This window comes from Colius striatus, chromosome 5, assembly GCF_028858725.1.
Source record: "Colius striatus isolate bColStr4 chromosome 5, bColStr4.1.hap1, whole genome shotgun sequence".
Taxonomy (NCBI): Eukaryota; Metazoa; Chordata; class Aves; order Coliiformes; family Coliidae; genus Colius; species Colius striatus.
Genome location: NC_084763.1, coordinates 40,297,457 through 40,318,043, shown reverse-complemented (window position 1 = coordinate 40,318,043; position 20,587 = coordinate 40,297,457). Strand labels below are relative to the sequence as shown.

The 20,587-nt window shown below is 43.7% G+C and overlaps 1 protein-coding gene and 1 long non-coding RNA gene across 3 annotated transcripts; one reads left to right on the top strand and one right to left on the bottom strand.

Annotated features, from left to right (window-relative positions):
- Nucleotides 1-324: 324 nt before the first annotated feature.
- XRCC2 (X-ray repair cross complementing 2) lies at nucleotides 325-18,761 on the top strand. 2 transcript variants are annotated; one of them, XM_061996243.1, is made up of 4 exons: nucleotides 325-432; nucleotides 4,561-4,642; nucleotides 10,342-11,407; nucleotides 16,582-18,761. In XM_061996243.1, exons 1-3 carry the CDS (start codon nucleotides 394-396, stop codon nucleotides 11,055-11,057), a joined length of 837 nt encoding a protein of 278 aa, XP_061852227.1. In that variant the 5' UTR covers nucleotides 325-393; the 3' UTR covers nucleotides 11,058-11,407; nucleotides 16,582-18,761. The 2 variants fall into 2 exon arrangements, with proteins under 2 accessions (XP_061852227.1, XP_061852225.1); XM_061996241.1 differs by having other exon boundaries at nucleotides 10,342-11,842.
- On the bottom strand, nucleotides 15,594-19,681 carry LOC133625459 (uncharacterized). Its single transcript, XR_009818729.1, has 3 exons — nucleotides 19,565-19,681; nucleotides 16,094-16,311; nucleotides 15,594-15,864 (listed from the first exon to the last, which is right to left on the bottom strand). It is a non-coding gene; the product is annotated as an uncharacterized LOC133625459 (long non-coding RNA).
- Nucleotides 19,682-20,587: the final 906 nt, after the last annotated feature.

The following is a 20,587-nucleotide window of genomic DNA, read 5'->3' as shown; positions in this document are numbered from 1 at the left end:
CACAACCACCCCAGTGTCACGGATGAGCATCCCATGAATCACGTCACCTCAGACACCTGCCCCCATTTCACCAGCAGGGAAAAAAAACCCAAATGAAACCAACAGCCTGTAAAATGACCGGCTCTGTAAAAATAAATAAACAAATAAACACACAGCTACCCTTCCCACGGGGATCCCGAGGGTGCTGGGCCCCGGCGCGCGACCTGAGCCTGTGGCGGGACTCGAACCTCCGAGACCCCGCAGCACACAGGCTCCCACCACCCCCTCCTGGGGCCGGGCCACGCATGCGCAGAGCCGCCAGTGGGGGGCGCGGGGGCGTGCGGCGGTGGCAGCGTGCTTGCGCAGTGCCGCTGCCGGTGGAGAGTGAGTCGTGGCCTCCTCCCTCAGCCCGCCATGGGTGACGCGTGCCGGAGGGCGGAGTCGGGCACTCAGGTGAGGCGCTGCCCGCTCCCCCTCCCCCGGGGTCCTTCCAGCTGCGGGGCACCGCGCAGTCAGGGGAGGGCGAGCCAGGGCGAGCCGAGCCGAGGCCGCGGCGAGAGGAAGGAGGAAGCGCCGGGGCGTGGGCCGCCTGCGGGGTGGTTTATGAGGAAAGGAGCGGCGGAGCCCCGCCGCAGAGCCGGCCCCGCCTCCCTTGCGTGAGGGGGAAGCGGGGCCCCGCCCGGGGCCGGCGCGGGAAGGCGCTCCCGGGGTGCGGCTCGCGGAGGGGAGCGCCGGGCGGCACGGGGATGCTGGGGCTCTGCTGGGGCTCTGCTGGGGCTCTGCTGGGGCTCTGCTGGGGGGTTGGCAGCGGGTGGAGCGCGGGGCTCCGTCCTACCGTTGTGCCCTGGCAGGTTCGGGGCTCGGGTTGAGTGCCTGCCGTGGCGTTTCCTTGCGGCACGGCTGGACGGTGTTCGGATGTTTCAGTAATTCCTTTACAGATGTGTAACAAATGTTGGCAATAAGGAAAAAGAGCTGTGAAAAAGGTTTGGTTTAAATACACAGTATGGAAGATGGAATTGCTTTCATATTCTTCGGAGAAAAGAGTGTTTTGTTTGAGGGTTTTGTTATTTGTTTCTTGTATCAGCAAGTACACATAAATTAAGATCCTAAGTTGTGTCTAAGTTGTGTCTAAGTGGGTAATGCGTTTATTTGTCCACATGAGTGGTGCCAACAGGGAATGCACATGGCAGCAACCATCTATGAGGGAATGGATAACCAAGCCTGAACGAGGGAGGAATTAAAAACTGATATTTTAAGAAAGGTTAACATATGAGTACGATGTCCTGAAAAAAAATGGTAGGAGCCTTTGAAGCCTAAAATACTTAATTTGAAACGATACTTCCTCAGACAGTCTCGTATGTAAGCTTAGACTTTACTGAGAGTTATGCTGAGACCACAGTCTTGTATTGTTGATATTTAATATAATTAATACAGTGACTTAGAACTTCTCACAAAACACCTTCAGTGTATCTCAATAAAACAAATGATAAATGGCTTGCCTATGTCTTTGTGCCCAAATTTTACAAAAGCTCAATCAGAGCGGTTATAGTGGTTGCAAATTAAATTTTCTCTCTTATTGGAGATAGGTTTGTATGTGTAAATAGCCTGTAGGTTAGCTCACAGCCTCTAACAGAGCTGGAGCATTTAATTTGAATTTCTTAACATTTTAATGAAGTAATATCTCATTCCTGACAAGACCTACATGTGTGCTTACGTTTATGCATAGCTTCGTTGAAACCAACGTAGTAGAAGCATATAATGTATTAGTGGGACTGTCCATATACGTGTTTCTTCATTAAAGAAATTAAATTGATAGATTATGAAACAGATGAAATATTTGAGTCCTCTCACTCAAAATTTAACCCAGCTATTGCCTGTGTAGCTTGTTTTCTACATGTAACTGCACATATGTGCAGTTTCTTGCCAGCATAATTATGCTGTTGAAAAACACCTAACAGCGAAGACCTACCATGAGCAGGTTGCTAAAAGGTCATATTTTGTGTAGAAGAAGATTAAAAGAGCATTATGAAAGAAGAAATAAGCATCTACAGTTAAATTGTAGAAATTGAAATCTCTAATACACAATTTGAAATGGTATTGGTGTTTTTTTCCAAGCTTTTCCCACTTGAAGGTTGTCCATCAGAGGTGCCATGCTGCTATGTTCTGCACATTGACCTTGGGACACCTGATGTCCCCCATACAGGTCACCCCTTAAATGCTGTAGCTTGCCCGTCTGCATCCTCATCTCAAAACAGAAGATGTGAGAAGGCAAAATGGAAATGCTTCTCCTGGGACAGAGTCAAAGTGGATTCTGCCCATTTGGAAAAAGCCGTGTTGTCCCTGTCTTTTATGTCAGCAGAGGTGAGGGATGCTGTCTCATCTCCTCGCTGCTTTGCTTCAGTCACTCCTGTGCTGAAGTGTGGACAAACCTTTGTTAGATTGGAAGGGAAGTTGTTAGCTGTTTCTGCCAGGAACCCCATTGCTCCCAGCATGACACTAATGAGGCAAGTGCCTTTGGAGATTCTGCTTCAGAACTCGGAAGTAAATACAAGTTTGATAAAAACACAGGTGTGCTATCGTGAATTATCATAAATTACCTACATGAGCAGTGCTCAGAGGAGGCACCTGTAATTGTTTAACAAAATGAATGTAGAAGTACAAGGTTTAAATAACTGCTCATTCTTATTTAAATGGTAGTGATCAATCTACTGTGTCTTTCCAAAGCTTCAGCAGTAAGCTTAAAGAGGTGGTCAGAAGAGGCTTCACAGAGGATGTATTTATTGATATACAAATAAGTTTGGGAAGAGGAGGCTGCTGAAATGTGTTTAGACCAGCAGCAGTTGGGATTGAGGGCCCCAGAAGCCCCCATAATCTAGCTCCTGTGATCAGCCAGTACCAGAGTGGGGCTTCCTTTGCTTAACAAATGAAGAGCATCAGAAAGCAGCAGCCTGTGGTGGTTTTCCTGTTTCTCTGGACTTCCATTGCCAGAGGAGGGGGGCCAGGCACAGGCAGCTGCTTGCATGGGAGGACTGCATGAGTAGGGTATCCCATGGCCCTCTTGGTAGTTCCAAGCTCCCAGTTTATGTGCCTCAGGTTAGGTTCTGATATTCTTGTGTATATAATCCATCTGGTTTTTTGCATTGTCCAGGTCACAGAACCCTACCAGTTCCCAAAATAATCAAGAGTTCACCCTGAGAGCACTTTCTGTGCTGCACAATGTGTGAAATGTAACAGAAGGATCTGCAGATCTAGAGCAAGGTCGATTAAAGTGTTTTTATGGCCCTTCACTGGACCTGTCAGAAAACTTTCTTGAATACGTGTGAACAGGCAAACAAAGGCAAACACATTGACATTTTGTTAATGGAAGGGGATGTTAAAATGTCAATGAAAATGTCGCACTTAGATTCCCATCGTGACCACTTGGAAGTAAATTCAGGGCCATTTAATGAAGCTTTATTCTGCTGTTAAAGGCAAACACACAGACACACAACTGTATAAAGAATTTTTAAGACAATTCAGTGCAAATGTTGCTCAGGATGTGACAAGGAAGAAAGCAAGAGAAGGCAGCATGTGTTTCAAGGTGGGTGCTTGCTGCTCATTTGGTGACTTGCTTTTAGGAGGATGGGATAAATCTGAAAAGGATTTGGTTTGAATTTTTAAATGACAGTTGGATGTCTTGGAGAAGGAACTATTTGGCACTGGGGTATTGCTCTGGCAACACGCTGAGCATCCCAATAGTGCCCTTTCCCATGCCTGTTAATGCACATAGGGAATAACAGTTCTAGCACTGGGTGAAGTGTCCCTCCTTGTATGCCATAACTACAAATAAACATGAATTGTGTGAATACCTATCTACTTGCTATGCAAATACCTGTCAATTTAAGAAACTGTTGGTGAACTTTGGGCTAATTTGTTTTACAATTGACTCACTTTTACGTGGGGTTTTAGAGAAACTCGCTTTACAAATTTGAGCTTGCTTTAGAAAGGTTCTTGCAGAGCCGCTGGTGGCTAATTACTTTCGATCATTCTTAATCCATCCTATGTTTGAATGTGCAACTATGATAAAATAGGCAAGTAGTACAGAAAAGTCCTCTCAACTTGTCTGATGAAACGTGGTTTTCCTTACAAATGCACAGAGAGACTGACTCAGGAGACTAACGATGAAGAATGTTTAACGCTCAACTGGTTGTTTGAGGTGGAAATGATTGGTACTACAAATGATCTTCTTTTATTTTGTTCTGTCAAGTGGCAGTGTTGCTGTATACCAGAGGCAATCCTTCTTGCTGCTCTACCTTTGCAGCTTTTTCTCTTTTTTTTTTTTTTTAAGCTTTATTTCCCCTATTTTATATCTGCTCCTTATTGCCACTGAGTCTGTTGCTAATTCCTTGTAAGGATGGAACCTTCTGCTGCTGTAGTTGACTGTAGGTTTCCATATGCATTTATGAAAACGTTTTCAAATCAGACTAATAATTTGATAGAGCTGTCATGAGAAACCTCCAGTTCTCCAAATCTTTTAAATTTGATTCCCAAGGTCCATTATTTTGTGTTAACAGCATGTTTCTTCTGTCTTTCCTGTAAAAGCTACTTGCGCGACTTGAGGGCAGAAGTTCTCTGAAGAACCTTGAACCCTATCTGTTTGCTGAGGAAGGATCTCCCGTGCATGGTAAAAAAATGTATCTTTATCCTATTTATGGAAAAACCTTGATGTAAAAGAATTCTCGGAGCAATATGACAGAGATAAATGTCCAAGCAAATCTTTTTCGCCCTGGATTCATTCAGAATTTTAGTTAATGATGTAGTTTGGTAGAAACTAGATAAAATGAAATAATGCAAATTCACCATTCCAAATGCTATTAAATAGACTTGAAAAATGTACTTGGTAAATATCAAACCAGAGATGTAGATGAGCAAATACCAAGCACATTGGTCTGTTTCTAGTAGTTTTTCAGATTCTTTTTGTAGATGCTGTCACTGAGCCTTTTATTTAATCAGTGGTCTAAAAATCCACCATGAAGTCATAACTGCAGGAATTTGCAAAGATGTTAAGGTTCGATAAATGGCAGGGAGTTCGGTGATGTGGAGCGGTCTGGGTCAGTCAGGAACAGTGGCATGAGAAAACAAAAAAAGCCAATTCATCAGGACGTTAGGTCTTGGCCTGAAAAATCCAGACTGTACTTGGATGGAGCTTTGGAAACAGTTAAGATCAGAATGGCTTATATAGACCTTCAGTGAATAAATCAGGATTTCAAAATTGAGAAATCTGTATTCCCTCTGATACCAGTACAAGTTGAAGGTACTTTAGCAAGAAGTTTTCAGATCAAGATTGGATGTTTTCATGAAAGAAATTACTGAGCTGAACTGAAATTAGTACACTTGGTAATTCCTTGATTATTCAGGAAGTCAGCCTGGGTTTCCAGCTTGTGTAAAATTCCATGGATTTCAGAGTGGAAGAGACTGATTACACAAACCTAGAAATATATAGTAAGAAAGGCATTTGAATGGCAAACTGTAAAAGATCATGCTGTGAGGTATTACAGTTGTTGAATGTATGTGTGAACAAATGGATAGCAGTGGTTATCAACATACTTGTCTGCAGTTTGAAATTTCCCCAAATTATAAAAGGTTCAAAAGCAGTAGCAGAAAAAGCAATCAAAAGAAATCGGGATAATTGGATGAGAGGTGCTGCTTAGTCTGTGAGACTGTTGGTGTATGATTTTTGCAGCACTCGGGAAGACATTAGGGGTTTATCTACATAGGATTCCTGTCCCTGAATGTTTCAGATATGATAAAGATAAAGGGCAGAGAAATACTGGTAAGCCAGTGCGCATGGAACAGAGATGATTATTTAAATACTCTCAATTCTGAACTGCGTTGTTATCTAGAAGAAGAATTAAGAACCAGTACTGAGATCAGGACATGCTTCACGAGGCTCCTCAATTATTAAAAAAACCCTAAATTTAAAGGATATTTTTGCTTTGAAAAAAAAAAAGGCAGTTACAGAAAATGCTGATCTTTCAGTCCATTTTTTTAATGAACTTTACACACAAGAAACAAGTGTTTGAGACTGAAGTGGCTGTATTCTGGTAGAACAGGCTATCAGAAGCCTCCCTGGGGGTCAGTAATTGCCCTTGCAGTCATGGCTCACTGTTACATAATTGCATCGTCAAATTATCAGCTTTGAACTTAAAGCTGTGTAAGTTGTTCATGTCTGTCCAAAGACTGTTCCAGAATCTCGGTTTTAAGATGCCTGGAAACCTTCTGTATTCATTGGTGGTTTCTCAGTGCCAATGCAGTCACTGAGCCTCTGAAGCACTTCTGTGTTTCTGCATTTAACAAATGGCATCAGTTATTATCTGTATTGGTCGTGCTTTTGGGTGATGTTAATGAAGCTGCCTACATATTAGCACAGGTCTTTAGCTATATATACATAAATGGCCTTCATCTTTTATTACATTTTTGCTTTGTCTTTTTGTACCACAGTATTTATGTGAGTCCATTTGTTATTTTGATGTATGTTCTCATTATTCAGTCTTAAATCCCTGTTGAGGACCTACCTCTCCATTTGTCATGAACTTGACTTGTAGTAGGTCATTGTGGAATACTGTAAAATACATTGCCCATGGAGTCTGTACTGAACAGTTCTTAATCTAAAATGCTATGTTTAAAGCAATGCAAAGGCCTATATTATTCTTTTTCCTGATGGTATTTGAAACAAATGTATATATGAAGTTTTAATAAAGCATCCAAAGGTTACGCTGTAGTTAAGTGTTCATAACATGTATGTCAGAGTACTATAAAGTAGGAACAGCTAATAGAGGCACTGCTGGGATATTCTACTCACTGCTTCTAATTATGATGGACTTGCATATTTAAAAACACATAAGCATATTAATTACATAGCATTTAAGCTCTTTTGGAATGGAGCAAAAGAGACTTGAGCTTTAAATAATCTTCCATGACTACCAGTCACATTTCTTCTCTGCCACTGGTATGAAGGTGTGGGTGTAGGCATAAAGCCCTGATGTACAGCAATAGTGTGACACCCAACATTAATTTGGAATAAATATTAGGCCTTCTACTTTGCTTAGAAGTGGTGCAAATATTAGTGACAGCTTCTGCACAGTATTGTAAATTACTAGTCCAGTAACTTCAAGGTATTTGATGATGTGAAACCTGCAGTCACCGCTGAGTATTCTAATAGCCTGGTTTGAGCTGCAGTGTCAGAAAATAGTTTCACCACCATTTGCTAGTGTAATGATTACAGACAGAACTTAAAGCTCTTCCCATTCAAAACGTGACATTGATTTGGTGCCTAGGACTGAGCACAACATTTTAGTTAAATATAGATCAGTGGTACATAAGTGTTTCCATTTATGCAACACAGTTTTGTTCCTCCTGTGTGCCATTGCATGGCAGGGGGCTCCTGTGCTCCTTCACCTGTCCACAGTGGGCCGGTGCAAGCTACTGTGTCAGGTGACTCTTTCAAACAGACTTCTTGAACCCATTGGTGATAAATTTCATAGAAAATCATTCTGCTCGTCCATCTTCATCTGTCACATTGTCACAATCTTCAATCTTTTGTGACTTTGTTGTTTATGTATTTTGCCAAGCTAAGCATACATCTACTGATATGTTTAATGTTGGGTGACACCAGTTCTAACAGGAAAATTTCCCATTAACTTTATTAAACATTCAAGTGTCTGTCCCTACTCTGCCTCTCAGACTGTGTTCATCCTGAGACAGGATCTTTTTACTTATCCTCCTTTTAAAGGTATGTTGACATGAATGGATGACTCTAGTACTGACATTAAGTCTCTTCCCTGACCTATTGTGAGAGTGTCAAAGGCTTCTTGGAAATGTTGCTGGCCACACTTCCTCCTCTGCTGTGTCATGGTTTGTCCTCTCTGATCCAGAAGGATGAATTTTCCCTCTTATCTTACTGTAACAGCCTAGTTGCTCATTTAATGAAACCCTGCATTTATAGATGTTGCTATAAATGGCTTCTGGTTTGCACCCATTCTCCTTGTGGGCAGCCTCTCTGATAATCATGAAGGCACAGAAATTCCCAGTGCTTTTGAGGTTTTCTTAAAGTCCAAGCTGTTACTCTTTTCAGAGTAACTTAAGTGTTTTGGACAAACTGCAAACAGGATGCGTATCTTGTTCAGCAGTGTTGAACAAGCTTTGAAGGGTACTTAGCTGTCTTGCTGTTAAAATTTATAAACCACCCCCACAAAAACTCTTAAGAATTATATTTTTTTTTTCATTCAATGTAGAATTTTTACTTAAATATATTTGTTAGTAGCAGTAAAAGCCAGTAAAGGCTCATCCGATGTGATCCCATAACACACAGACGTCTTTGTGGAACATCTCCAAATAGTCAAGCATTTGTTTCACAGAATAACTTTTCCAAATCATTACCAAACAGTAACTCAGATTTGCCCACTATTGCTTCTGAGTGGCCAGAGAATATCGCTGTTTTTTCTTAAACAAGTGCTATTTTACTGTGAAGGTACACAAAGCACTCTGCAGTGCATATTGGCCCAGATCAGTCACTGCTCTGCATTCAGAGATGCCAGTCAAGGTGGCCAAGATCTTGTGTCGAAGCCAGTGGCAGGAAGAAGACAGAATTTGCTCTTTAACAAGAGATGCCTTCTGCAATTGTTCTAAAATATTTCAGTAGATAAAATCTGAGGGAATGACTACCCAGGAGGTTAAGGAGGAGTTCTTCCATGCTGCTATCTTATCCTGACAGGGTGCAGTGATGTAACCACACAGTCTGTGTGACAGCAGAGCTGCTACTGGCTAGAAGGGACAGAGTTGGACATGGCAACCTCTGAAGTGGGAGGAAAAAAAGATTTGTGTCATAGGAAGTGTAGTCGTCCTTCATCTCAAAAGTGGGGAGAGCCATTCAGAATAGATAAGTAAGGGTTTGGGAAGCAATCAAGCTTTTTAATAAATTTCCAGGTATCAGAAATTCATAAAAATGGAATGGCAGTTGTGGAGCAGCAGGAGTTCCATTGTGGAGAGGCAGGCAGTCTGTCACTGAAATTGACAGAATTGTCACATCAGGTGTAAATTGCTTTCAGGCCTTGCAGTGGGTGAAGTTCAAGCTTTGTTTCTTCACCCATCACCCTCCACCCCGTATGCCAAGCAATATATATATGACATGACAATATATGCACTTAGGAACGAGGACATCCTCTGGAAGGTGAATAATGACTTGAAACCCCTGCTAACTCAGGCGGGAGCAAACGTGTTCAAGTAAAGTTGCAGTTCATTCTCTACTCTTGCATCTCCCTTACAGAAAGCTGTTACACCATTTGCACTTGCCAACACTATAGAAATCTTTCACCTTCCTGCAGTTATAGTCATATGAGTCTCCTTACTACATGTCTTCACCCTTCCACCTAAAATCCAACATGTTATAAATAAATAATCCAGTTTCCAAAATCAGAAATTTATTAAGAGCAACTAACAACTTAGCTTTTTTCAGAGTCTTGCTCTGCTATAAGACGTCAGGAGATTTTGGAAAGGACTTCAGAGTATCTTGCATTCTCATCCAACGAAAGAACTGGTTTCCTAATAAAGCATATGCCTTTTTTTTAACTAACATTTTGTGTTTCTGTGCTCAGTGTTTTATTGACCCACATGGGTCAGGCAGTTTGCCCGAGTCCCCTGATGAACGGAGGCCCTTGCTTCAGACATTGGAGTCATTGCCTGGTGTTGAAGGAATCTGTGAGTCCTCCTTGTCAAAAGGAGCAGTTTCATATGAGAAAAAAACCCCGAGAAGAATAACAGCGCTATAATAAATCTATACCTGTGTTCCCTTCACTGGTCATGGATTCCTGTTGGTGCCATGTGCAGGTGTTGAATGAGCATATTGCAGACAGGAAATGCCGAAAAATAGATGTGCCAATGTGATTTGGACCTTCAGTGTCTCAGCTTCTTTGTTTTGCTTATCCGCTGCTTCTTTATTTCTTTCTCCATTTGGTGCATATAGTATAAATAGATGGGTTTCTTAGCCATTTTTGTGTAGCAGCTTCCTTTCCAGCCTTGCTCTACCTGTAATGAGAGATGAAATCCAGTTGCCAACCTTTTATCAATATTGGTGGACAGTGATGCTATTGGCAGGGGTTTGTTCAGCCTTTCTTTCCTCTTGATTTTCTTCAGAGGCCTTTCTGGAAAAGTGAAACTTCACTTTCTAGACTCTTACCAGGATGAAAACAGTTTTACAAATATCAAACTTTGCAAAATGCTTTTTCCAGTTGTTGGACTGGTGAGCGTTGGTTTAGCAACCACTGGAAACTGACTCTGAGCTATACATGCTCTTACCTGACAAGTTGCTGCTTTCTTTCTGCACAGGAGACGTCATTGAATTCCACGGTCCAGAAGGAACAGGGAAGACAGAAATGCTTTATCACCTCATAGCCCGCTGCATCACTCCAAAATCAGGAGGAGGACTGGAAGCGGAAGTCCTGTTCATTGACACAGATTACCATTTCGATATGCTTCGGCTCGTTACCATTCTGGAGAACAGACTGGCGCAGAGGACAGAAGAGATGATAAAGCAGTGCCTGGGGAGGCTGTTTCTGGTGAACTGCAGCAGTAGTGCTCAGCTGCTCCTCACTCTCTACTCTTTAGAAAACATGTTTTGCACTCACCCTGCTCTCTGCCTTTTGATTTTAGATAGCATCTCAGCTTTTTATTGGATAGACAGAAACGATGGAGGGGAGAGCCTTACCTTGCAGGAGATGAATCTGAAGAAATGTGCTAACTTGCTTGAAAAGCTGGTGAGAGAGCATCACTTAGCTCTCTTTGCCACCACACAGATGCTTATGCAGAAATCTACAAACGCTGCAGAAAGCTTCTTTCCTTTAAAACTTCAACACGAAACTGATCCAGACTATCGACCTTATCTTTGTAAATCATGGCAACAAATGGTAACCTACAGGGTGTTTTTCTCTAAGCAATGTAGTTCTGGCAGCAGCAAAGGTTTTACAGTCGTTTCTTGCCACCTCAAAAGAAACCATGTAGTAAAGAGTTCATTTAATATTGCAGAATGTGGAGTTCAATTTTAGCTTCAGGTTTGGGGTTTTTTAAACGTGTAGCAAATCCTGGTGCTTAAGGCCTGATGAGGTCTAAGTAGTTTTTAGTACCTTTTAAACTAGGTTGGATTTTGCTGGGTGATTAAGAATTTTTGTCACCATCATCTTAAAATTGAGTGATTGGCAGGAAATGGTAAAACATTTTTTAATTACTGTAGATGTTCAGTCCAAACGAGCAAGGAATGTTGAAATTACTTGTTTGTGCTTAATGTGTAAAGAGATTAAATCAAGCAAATTATAACTCAAGACTTTTAAAGCTCCCTGGATCCTTCAGGAACCTCACTGATGCAATATACCCCCAAATGCACCGACTTCAGTCCTGGGTTGTAACTGCTTTGCACTCCTCCTCTTCCAACCTACAGGAATAGGTGCCTCAAGTTGTCTTGGGGAGACTGCAAAAAGCAGAGTGTTTACTCTTTGTAACTGTTGCTCTTGGTTTATTCCCAGTAGCCTAGGGCATAGAACTGCATTCACTACTTCACCTGAAGAAGAGGATTCATTTTCACAGCGTGTTAAATAGGGGTAATCCTGACCACACTTCTCCAAGCCCACAGTCTCTTTGTCTACGTGAGCCTGTGCAGAAGCAAGGATTGCAGGTGTTTCCACCCTTATAAGCAGCTGGGTTTGAAGAATCTATAGTGATCGCAGCAATGGAGGTCTCATTTCCATAACTGAGTGAAAACTCAAGACCCAGCTCTGGGTCCCTACGAGTTGGTGCTGCATACAGCAGACAGTTTGGTCTTAGAAAATAATGAAGCGTGAGTTACGGGTTGTTTTGGGTGTGGGGGGCAGTTTGTTGTTGGGTTGTTTGGGGTTTTTTTTCAGATGTATGCACAGACAATTTTTCTTTTCTCTGCCCTCATTCTTCCCTCCCACTTCTTTCCCTTCCCCCACTCTCTCTAAGAAACCCAGGCATGCCATGCGTCTGGTCTTCACCAATATGTCTTTGCCACATGTAGAACATTTGTATGCAGGATTTGGCATGCAGCATGTTGCAATTCTGGCAAAGAAGATTCAGAACTTATGGGAAATGCCCTACAGTTCTGGCAAAGAGTACTACATGATTTATTAAGCCAGGGTACCCTTTGAAAGCTTCAAAGTGCTTTACAAGAAAGAAAATTGCGCAGAGTACATTATTTAATACAAAAACTTACATTAGCTTACAAATCTAAATTACTCAAATGAGGGGAGAATGTTTCTCACAGAACATTCGCTCAGTCATGTTGCACAGCACATTTTGTAGCTTAGATTGAACAGATTATTAACAAAAATGCATATTAAGAAGAAGTATCTAGCACGGTGTCTTTTAGGGAAAATGCCTAAAAAGCTCTATTGTGAGATACCTTTTAATTCTCTGAGTTCTGATGCTGGCTTTTTCAAGCCATATACGTCTCTGGATTCCCAGCTGTGTACAGTTCAGCATGTAGACAGACCTTGGAGCATGTGTCAATACTTTCTTTATGGAATTTGGCATCTCTGTGACTTGGCAGGATTGATGCAAAGACAGTGAGTGCCCTTCTTCTAACAGCAAGCAGTCCCAAAGGTTCTGGGAGGAATGTGAGAAGAATCAAGTTGTCACTGTAACGGCCTCAGCTGCCCTCAGCATGGGGAGCTCCTGACTTGTGCGTGCGGTCAAAGCAGTGTGTGATGGCCCTTCATCCAGTTTGCATTCCTACAGGAACTCATCCACTCCACTTCTAACTAACTTACCCTCTTGGATTCCGCTGTGTCTTAATGAGCTTAGCTTAATTATTCTTTATGTGGGAAAACTTTGGGTTTTTTCCACCTCTCATTCTAAATCTTCACTTCTTCACACTGTCAGTTCTTTTATTGTGATGCAAGAGTGAACTTTGCCTTTTCAACAACTGCACAGAGCTGATGATTTAATAGGCTCTCATTTCATTTGTGCCTACTCTTCCACCAACACCAGTATTTATTTCACTTCAGAACTTGCATAAGTACACATCTAAGTTAACTGTTCAGGCTAGACTGGACCCAAGTTAGGTGGTTTAACATGAGTAGGCAGTTCCACTGGAAATTTTTATAAAGAGCATACTTGACTTTTTGTAAAAAACACTAGGAAGAGTCAAGTAGAACAATTTAAATGTGAAAATTAGAGGACTACATAATTTCTACTACAAAAAAAGCATTCTCTTTTTCTATTGGACAGTTCAGCTGCACAGAGGATTAACTAATTCATAAAATCATATCTGCTAAAAAACTTGTTTGAGGGAAAAAAAACCCCAAACCCGGTGGCAATGTTCCAGCATTCCTGTCTGGAAAAAAAACCCAAACTTTTCTGTTACTTACAATGTAGCTTATATTTTGCATTGCACTGTAAAATAAATGCCTAAATTGAAATGAAGCCAGAGCTCTAATTGATCAAAAAGAGCACCTCAGGAAAGTTTGAAATTTCCCAGTTTAATTTTTCCTTTGAAGGCAGACAGGTTTTTTTTTTTTTTAATCCTCTGTTCACCGTAGCATTTGTGCTCTGCACGTTTGTATTGGCTGTGTAGCAACAGCTCCACAGGGTTGTTCAGCATCTGCATCTCCCTGAGAGTTTGCAGGAGGGATCTGCAGCCTGAGACTGCACTGACCATGGCTTCTGCCAACATGATGCCATTTGGAAAAAGGATCCTTTAGGATATAAGTCTAAGGAAGATGAGATGATAAAGATGTTTTTTTGTACCTTAAGGAACTGTAGGCATTAAAAATGGGGGTTTACCTTTCTTGTTAATGGAGAATTTTCTCCTTTAAAACTATGTAAAAATGCCACTGGAAATCAGCCCTGCAAAGAGAAGTGCCATCACATGTCATTAGATATGAGGATAGAACACACATATTCCTAAACTCTTAATTTACCCAGATATTTCTTTGAAATCATGGAATCTCAATGGTTGGAAGGGACCTTGAAAGATCAGTCCAACCCCCCTGCCAGAGCAGGACCACCTAAAGTAGGTCACACAGGAACTCATCCACGTGGGTTTTGAATGTCTCCAGAGAAGGAGACTCCACAACCCATCTGGGCAGCCTATGCCAGTGCTCCCTCACCCTCACAGTGAAGAAATCCTTTGGAACCTCTTATGTTCCAGTTTTTACCCATTGCCCCTTGTCCTATCATTGGACATCACTGAGAACAGCCTGGCTCCATCCTCCTGACATCCGCTCTTTATGTATTTGTAAACACTAATGAGGTCACCCCTCAGTCTCATCTTCTCCAAACTCAAGAGACCCAGCTTCCTCAGCCTTTCATCAGAAGGCAGATGCTCCACTCCATCACCACCTTTGTGACCCTGCACTGAACTGTCTCCAGCAGCTCCCTGTCCTTGAACTGAGGGGCCCAGAACTGGACACAATATTCCATATGTGGTCTCACTGGGGCAGAGTAGAAGGGGGAGGAGAACATCTCTCTAGACCTACTGCCCACAGCCCTTCTAATCCACCCCAGGATGCCATTGGCCTTCTTGGCCACGATGGCTCATTGCTGGCTCATGCTCATCCTGCTGTCCACCAAGACATTTATTATATTCAATTATATATTATTATAATATTTACAAATATCTAAAAGGTGGGTGTCAGGAGGTTGCGGCATCCCTTTTTTCTATAGTAGCTAGCAACAGGACAAGGGGTAATGGGATGAAGCTGGAACACAAAAAGTTCCATTTAAACATAAGAAAAAACTATTTCACCATGAGAGTGACAGAGCAGTGGAACAGGCTGCCCAGAGGGGTTGTGGAGTCTCCTTCCTTGGAGGTCTTCAAGACCCACCTGGACATGTTCCTATGTGACCTGACCTAGATGGACCTGCTTCTGCTGGGGGGTTGGACTAGATGATCTCTTAAAGGTCCCTTGCAACCCCTACCATTCTATGATTCTATGAAGACCCACAGATCCCTTTCCCCTACACTACCTCTAAGATTTAATTCCCCAACCTGTACTGGGACATGGGGTTATTCTTTCCCAGATGAAAAACTCTACACCTGCCCTTGTTGAATTTCATTAGATTTCTCTCTGCCCAACTCTCCAGCCTGTCCAGGTGTCATTGAATGGCAGCACAGCCTCCTGGTGTGTCAGCCACTGCCCCCAGTTTAGGATCATCAGAAAACTTGCTGACAGTGCCTCTGTTCCCTCAGCAAGGTCATTAATGAATATACTGAACAGTACTGGTCCCAGCACCGACCCCTGAGGGACTCCACTAGATATTAAAATCCTTTCATGCCAGCATCCTTGTTCCTCAGCTTAGTGGTGTATTTCTAAGGTTTTTGTAGGCACAGGAAATTTTACATCCCTTAGAATTCTTGCTTGTTGCTTCATATGCAACATGGAATTAAAGCAGCAAGTTTGAAATAAAGAACTAGTTCTCCCTTCCCCCCCATCCTTTTAATAACAAGAGAGCTTTTTAGCAAAATCAAATTAAGGTATTTTGCAGATGTTATGTTTATATTCAAGTAAACTGGTATTTCTATGGACACCTGGAAAGGAAATGTCTTTTTTTGTATTCAGCAAAAAGTTCTTTTTATTCCCAGACTTTTTAAATACAGCAAGTAATACACAAGTAACAGTTTCTTTAAGTTTGTACTTGCACATAGAAGTCAAGTTTCCTTTTTCTTAGTACCAATGACTCCAGATACTTAATTTTCCACAGAGTTTAGAAGTGGTGGAAGATAAAGGTTCTCATGTGGAAATGGACCAGCAGTTGTACTTTTCCTGGAGAGTAACAGCCAAAGGCAGAAGACAGTGCCCTTTTGATGGCTGCTGGACATACAGCTTGGACCATGTCCTGAAGAGGAACAAGACATTTTAGTTATTTTCTGTGGCTGCTCTAACCATTGCCTCTTGAACCTCTTTATTCAAATCTATTTTTGATAGGCAAATAATCACACCAAGACAACGAGCAGCATCATTTTGCTGTCAGCAAGGGCTATGCCAAAGTTAATACCCCCCTCAGGAGAAGGTGATGCCATGCCACACCAGCTTGAACTTGTGTAGGAGTTGCTGTGAGTACTCACCTGTGTAAAGCTGCAGACAGTTTTAGTGCTTCCAGCAGCCACACAGTACTGTAGGACAGGTGTGTTTTGTGTAGAAGGGGAAACACTGGAAGAGCTTGTAAGACTTTGGCAGTGGAAAAAGCTTTTAAGACAGAGGGAAGAGCATCAGTAACAATGCATCTGCATGATCTTCTAGTGCTTTGCAGCAGTCTGAGATAAAAGTCTGGCCATCCCTGTGCCTGGAAGAAGACAGCAGAGGGGCACTGAGCTATGAGTAACATGGAGTATGACAGAAAGATTCTTGAACTGTGAAGTATCATGTTTACCATGGTGGTGCTTTCAAATATAAAGTTGGCCATAGTTGACCTACAGGTTCTTCCCATGGAGGGATGAAGCTGGGGACAGAGTCCACTCTGTAGATGCTGTACAGCTTATTTATAATGAAGATAGAAAACCCTGCATCTGTAAAAACAGACTTCCTTTTTTAATGGTTTTTTTTTCCCCTCCAGCTCCAGGCACCTTCCCAACAGTCAGCACTTCACTCTAAAAGCACTCTCACAGCTTGCTACGTCGGAACCATGCTTTCCTGGAAGTGGATTGTTTTCTCCTTTGCTGAGAGTTTATGCCGATACCCTTTATTACCAGCACAGACTGGGGTACCCGAGTGCAGAAGATGGCACCTCTGTGGCACATCAGTGTGACTGGCAAATAGCTTTGGAGCCTTTGTTCTCTTTGCAATTGGGAGCAATGCCACACTGGAGTGGATGATTTTGAAGAAAGGCGGCTGTGACTTTCCTAGGGAGAAGTTTGGCAGTCTTCCCTCTGCTTTCCCACACTGCTTTGCATCATGCCCCAACCAACTGGTCGGTGTACCTGTGTGGGCCCCACTGCTCAAGGATAGCAGTGACAAGATGTCACAGCCATGCCAAATGCTGGTGAACAGCCATGTTCTGGATCTTGGCACTCTCCCACTGCAGGAGTTGGCACAATCACTACAGTTTTTAATTTAAACCATTTGCCAGGCTTTTTTCTCAGATATCTCACTGGGCCTGTGCTAAAGACCTCCTAGCCCTTGGGGGAGAGAGAGGAAAGAGAAGAAATCTGGGGTTTTGAGTATAGGATGGGCAAGATTTTTAGTCTGTTTCCACACAAAAAAAAGAGGCCAGACAAGGCCAGAAGGTTCCTGGCAGTGGCAGGTGGATGTCAAGGCCTCGAAGGTGGTTTGGTGAAGGTCAAGAGCAGACTCTACATCTCCCTTACCAACTGTCTGTATTGTGAAGGGCTGAACAGGATTTTTGCCTTAGAATACCAACATCCTCATACGTTGTTGTACAGCTGAGAGAGAAGACCATGCTATGGTGGGCAGTGCTGTCTCTGAAGTGCATCTCAAAAGCTGTGCTGACTCCATCACTGACAGTTCTATCTCCAGCCCCACATAGCCATAGACTCCCAGCCTTCTCCTCTGTCACACGAACCACAGTGCTGCAGAGATGAGGGACTGTCATAGCATTTGCCTTTGCTGGAGGTGAGTGATCTGGTGTGTTGGTGAGTGGCACTGGGCAGTGTCATCTGGGGCAGGCCTGAGCCACGTTTTCCAGCTTCAACTGTCCTCTGCATATCCAATGTGATGGCACTGGTCAGGAAACAACTGCTCAGGCAATAGCAAGTCCAGTGCCTTTGAAGAGCAGGTCCCCCAGACCTCCAGCTGCAGACCCATCCTCCAGACTCACTCAGCACTTCAGTAGCACCATCCCTGAGCTCCCAGATGACCCCCAACCCTTCTCCTGTGTGCTCACCAGGTTCAACAAAGAATCCTTTTCACAGAAGTGCACAACTTGAAATGTTATCCCACAGTCCTCTGTCATGGGTTTGTGGGAGCTGCTTTTTGCTTGGTAACAAGGAGGGAGCTGCAGTGCTGGTCCCAGTAAGCAGTTCTCGAAACATCCCCTCGCTCTGAGGTGGATCCACATCTAGTCCCGCCTAGCCAATTTTGCACCTTTGCCAGCACTATTTAAGGAGGGAAATATGAGCCAGAGGAGTGGTACAAGATGGAGGCAACCACATGGACCCCACAGTCAGAGAAGGAGGAAGGAAGGAGGAGCACCAGACCAGAGACCCCTCTGCAAGCTGTGGCAAGAACGCAGGCTGTACCCCTGCAACCCATGGAGGATCATGGCAAGACTGAGAGCCACCAGCAGCTCCGTGTGAGTGCACCCAGACGGGCGAGGGACTGTGTGAGGAGGTGGCCATGGCACAGGCCGTGCTGGAGCCTTTGGGCCACAGAGCAGCCCCACATGAGAGGCAGAGAGGAGCTGCAGCCTTTGGGATGAACGTATGTCGGAGCAGCCTGTACAGGGCTGCTGTGCATGCCTGGGAGGGACCCCACGCTGGAGCAGGGAGGATGGTGAGGAGTCCACCTGCCTTGAGGAGAGACAAATGGCAGGAGCCATCAGGAATAGACTGACTGAAACCTCCATTCCCTGCTCCCCTGAGCCGTTCAGCAGGGGAGGAGAAAAGGACACGGGGATCAGGGCTCTGAGTCTTGCAAGAGGGGAGGGGTGAGGAGAAGGTGGTCTTAAAGAGCTGGTTGTGCTCTTCATCATTGTACCACTCTGCGGTGTTTTCTGTTTGCTATGTTTTGGGGTTTTAGGTTTTTGGTTGGTGGTGGATTAAATTAATTTCTGTTTTCTTCCTTGAGTACTCTTGTCTGTTTTGCTCAGGACCGTAAGTGGCATTTGAGCCCTCCCTGCCCTTAGGGCTTCCAAATGCCCGTGGTACTTACAGCTGGTAAGTCCTCCTCATGGTCCTCTGTGGCCTAAACCACAACATCCTGTAAGGAATCTGTGCTGTGTTTGACCAGTGCAATTAATGGATTTAGAAAATCGATCAATGTATATTAGTGGAGATCTCATCAAAGCAGGTTGGTTTCTGCTCAGTAAAATCTCAGGTGGTTTTGACAACCCTGAAGCTGCTTTTTACTTGCAAAGGATCAGCAGAGTGTTTTTCTGATCTGGTACAGAATACTGCAGAAGTAAGTAAACAAGGCACCCCATGGCAAACCACAGTGCACAAGGCTCGAGTAAGATTAGTCCCAGAGAGACTCACAATTTGCATTGGCATTAGCAGAACAACAACAAAAACCCAACCCCCAAAATATCTTCCCAGGGAGTATAAAGTGGGATTTTGAGGTGCAGAAAGAAATTACTCTAGCGTATCCCTGACATAAGGTCAGGAGAAAATTCTCGCTGCTTTGCACAGTGGCAGTTGAGCCATTCCAGCTGCACATGAGGAGGTGTTAGTCCAGGGAATCCCAGCAGTATGTCCCCTGCTGGGTTCCTTTCTCAGAAAGCAGCATGCCATGTCCAGAGATGGGCACTGGAGCTGGGGAAGGGTCTGGAACACAAGTCTGATGAGGAACAGCTGAGGGAGCTGGAGGTGTTTAGTCTGGGGAAGAGGAGGCTGAGGGAAGACATGATCACACTCTTCAACTACCTGACAGGAGGTTGTAGTGAGGTGGAGGGTCAGTCTCTGCTCCCAAGTAAAATGCAACAGGATGAGAGGAAACGGCTTCAAGTTGCACCAGAGGAGGTTTAGATTGGTGATGGGGAAAAATGTCTTCCCTGCAAGTGCTGTCAAGCACTGCCCAGGGAGGTGGCTGAGTCACCATCCTTGGAGGTTTGCCAGAGACATGTAGATGGTGGCATTTAGTGATATGGTTTAGTGGTGGACTCGATGATTTTAAAGGTCTTTTCCAGACTAAATGATTCTGTGGTTCTGTGAAGTGGGAAGAGGCTCTGGGGTATAAAACTGAAGAATATTTTATAAAAATTGCCTCTTGCAAAGCTGAATAAGAACTTATTAATTTCTTATCCAGCAAAGCTATCAACTCACGCAGCCAAACCATCCAGAGGCTGAGCGTGAAATACTGCCCAGGTTGAGTAGGCAAGTGAGAGAGGAAGGGGTAAAGAAGAGGAGAGGCTGTCTGGGGAAAAGGGAAAAAGGAAAGCCATACGCTCATCAAAAGTTGGCAGCTCCACTCAAGCCTGTAGAAAAATACCCACAATGGTGAGGAATGGCTTAGCTGGAAAGAGCAGGCAGACTCTAAAGTGGTCAGAAGGTTGTGGGAGCCAGGACAAAGAGCCTGGCTGGAGAGGAGACTTCACCAGAGCTGCTGTCCTGCTCCTCAGAGCTCTTCTGAGCATGTCATGGTGGGAGAGCACATTGCCACTCAAAGCTCCTGTCACAGCTCCTTCCAGCTGGAGAGGGGACATAGTTCAACTCCTTCTGGAAAGCAGGAGGCTGTTGAGAGGCCACCCTGTCCCCAGGGCTGCTGAACAGTCTGGCCTTATGGTAGGGAGCTTTCACAGAACAAGGTCATGACTGAACTTTCCCTCATCCTTGACTTCAAGGCCTTAAGTGCAGAGAGACCGCTGCCACTGTTTGTGCTTTGATTACCACGTGTATCAGTGCCACTTTTCTGACAATAAAGTCACATTTGGTGAAATTATTTTCACT

Excerpts from the sequence above, each read along its gene's own strand:
- XRCC2 (XM_061996243.1), top strand. The coding sequence starts at position 394 with ATGGGTGACGCGTGCCGGAGGGCGGAGTCGGGCACTCAG. Across the intron at positions 433-4,560 it reads GGGCGGAGTCGGGCACTCAG|CTACTTGCGCGACTTGAGGG; the intron begins GTGAGGCGCTGC and ends TTCCTGTAAAAG. Across the intron at positions 4,643-10,341 it reads GGAAGGATCTCCCGTGCATG|GAGACGTCATTGAATTCCAC; the intron begins GTAAAAAAATGT and ends CTTTCTGCACAG.